The sequence below is a fragment of the Rhea americana genome, unplaced genomic scaffold (genome assembly GCF_003343005.1).
Source record: "Rhea americana isolate MKP2758 unplaced genomic scaffold, rheAme1 scaffold_189, whole genome shotgun sequence".
Lineage (NCBI taxonomy): Eukaryota > Metazoa > Chordata > Aves > Rheiformes > Rheidae > Rhea > Rhea americana.
In genome coordinates, this window is record NW_028186027.1 from 1765637 (window position 1) to 1767994 (window position 2358).

At 70.2% G+C, this 2358-nt stretch overlaps 1 protein-coding gene across 1 annotated transcript in view; it reads right to left on the reverse strand.

The window, feature by feature from the left end:
• The window catches only part of CSF1 (colony stimulating factor 1), a 4384-nt gene extending 2529 nt beyond the window's left edge, over positions 1-1855 (reverse strand). Inside the window, exons 1-4 of the mRNA XM_085302292.1 lie at positions 1833-1855; positions 1253-1315; positions 802-981; positions 519-711 (exon numbers count right to left, since the gene is read on the reverse strand). Of these exons, the coding sequence (XP_085158418.1) occupies positions 519-711; positions 802-981; positions 1253-1303 (424 nt within the window). The 5' untranslated portion in view covers positions 1304-1315; positions 1833-1855. The remainder of the gene's footprint in view (positions 1-518; positions 712-801; positions 982-1252; positions 1316-1832) is intronic.
• Positions 1856-2358: the final 503 nt, after the last annotated feature.

Sequence of the window (2358 nt, forward strand, 5' to 3'; positions counted from 1 at the left end):
GCGGGGGTGCCGGCGGAGAGGGAGGGCTGGGTGGCGGAAGGGAGGGCTGGGGACAGGCCAGTGCCGTCAGGATCTGTCCCCACACCTGCAAGAAGCAGAGAGAAGAGAGGGCCGGCGGGTGAGCAACCTCCCGGAGCGGCGGGGAGCAGCTGGGGGCGAGCGGAGACGAGAGGCAGCAGCAAGCGGGGCCGGACATGGGACAGAGGAGCCCCCCCAAAAAAAAGAGAAGGAAAAGGAAAGCTAAGGCAGATGCCTCCAGGCGGGCCGATGGAGTTGCCTCCAGCCTTGCCGCTCGGCTCCCCTCGCCGGCCGGAGCCCCGTGCCTCCCGGGATGCTCGGCCCTTTCTCTGGGGCATCCACGCCAGGGCGCCCAGGTTGCCCGCGCGCGGCCAGACGGGTGCCGGATGGGTGGAGAGACACCCGTCTCTCCACCAGAGACGCTGACGGAGAYGGGAGACGCGTGGCCGGGAAGCTGCGTCATGCAGGCGTGGGGGGTTCGCCGGACGCAGACGTCTTACCTGGTGAGGAGGAGGAGGAAGGGGAGCTGCTTTGCTCGGGCTCTGGGCACCTCTTCCGATAGACGTGGCTGCAGTCCTTCGCGAAGGTCTCCTGGGTCTGCAGCAGCGCGTCGAGGTCGTGGAAGAACTGCTTCACCAGCGCCAGCATCTCGTAGGGGGACGTGGCGAACTCGCGGAAACACTTCTGCGAGAGCTGCGGGAAGAGCCGGGCGGGGGGGCTCAGCGGCGCCTGGCTCGCCGTGCGCCCATCCTCGGGCTCCGGGGGGGCCGGGGGCACCCGTACCTCTCGCTCCTCGTCGTCCTCGTCCCGGATGCAGGGGTCCACGTTCTCGTCGATGCGCCTGTACATGCGACGCACCGTGCGCAGCTTCTTGGCGTTGGACGAGTTCTCCTTGAACTCCGTCTTCTCCAGGATCTCCCCCAGCAGGGGAAAGGCGGCTTTCACGTAGCAAATGGGGTCGTCCTGGCAGGGCAGAGACCCCCCCCCCGACAACCATCACGAAACAGGGCACCAGCGGGGCCGAGGCAGCGCTGCCGCTCTCGGGAAACTGAGGCACGGAGCCACGAAAGCGCCTGGGCCGAGCCCAAAGCTCCAGCAGCCCAGTGCAGCCGGGACAGGGCGCTCCGGGCCACCGCGTGCGTGCCGTCTCCCGCCAAGCGGGGGTAGGGGTGACGGGAAAAGGGAGACGGGGGCGGGGGGGGAGAGCTGCCCCCCAATACGGATGGCCACTCACCAGCTGCACCTTGTCGATGAAGGTGAAGGAGACCCTGCCCGGGTGCTGCATCTGGGTGTCCGCCTGCAAGGGCAAGCGGGGCGTCACGGCCGGGAAGGGGCGCCGGAGCCGGCACGGGTGCCCCCGTCGAGCCCGGAGCCGAGCAGCCGCAGCCCTGGCCGCGCCGCGCCTCCAGCCCCTGCTTCCTCCTCCTCCTCCTCCCCACTGCGCAGACGCTTCCCAAAGGTGCAACCTGCAGCGGGCCGAGGCCCGGAGCTCCCGCGCGTTCCCCCCTCCCGGCGCGCACACCGCCAGCACCGGGGACTCCCAGCCTCCCCTCCCAGGCCAACCCTCGTCTTCCTCCCGCCGCGCCGGCGCAGCCCAGCCCTGCGAACGGGAGAGAGCGGCTCTCCCGGCGCAGCCCCGAGCAGCACCCGCTCGCACCCTGCCGCGCGGGGGGGGGGAAGAGCTTCCCGCTCCGCGGCCGAGACGCATCCGGCGTCGGTGCTTTGTGCGACACCGGGCTCCCGCGGACCCCCAGGTTTCCAAAGGCGGAAAAAAAGGAGAGAAGGGCGAAACCTCAGCCAAAAACAAAACCCACCCGGTCCCGAAGAAACCCCTCCTCYGAGGCCGGGAGCGCGACTGCATCCCAGAGCCGCGGCGGCCCGGAAACAATCGCTCCGTTATCCGGCGGGGCTGCGGCGAGCGCCCGTCCCCCCGCGTCCCCCCCGCACGGCCCCGCGCGGCGCCGGGGGGCGAGGGGGCTTGCAACCTCCGGGCGGGCAAACCGCAGCTTTCCTCCAAACCTGCGCCGTCCCCGTAACCCCCCCCCCCATCACCACCACCCACCCACCCCGCAACGGGCGCCCGGGCTGCCGATCGCCGCCGGCGGGGCCGGAGCCGGGGCCGGGCGCTCGGCGCGGACTCGAAGTGCGCCAGCGCCGTCTCTCCGGCGGCCGCCCCCGCAGCCGAAGGGCGAGCGGCGCTGCGCGGCCTCCGCCGCAGTAAAAACAAATGTATATATATATATGTATATATATATATATATTTAAAAAAATCCGTAGGCATCCCTAGTTTCGCTTTCTCCCGCCGGCACCGGGACCGCAGGCGGGTAGCTCCCGCTCTCC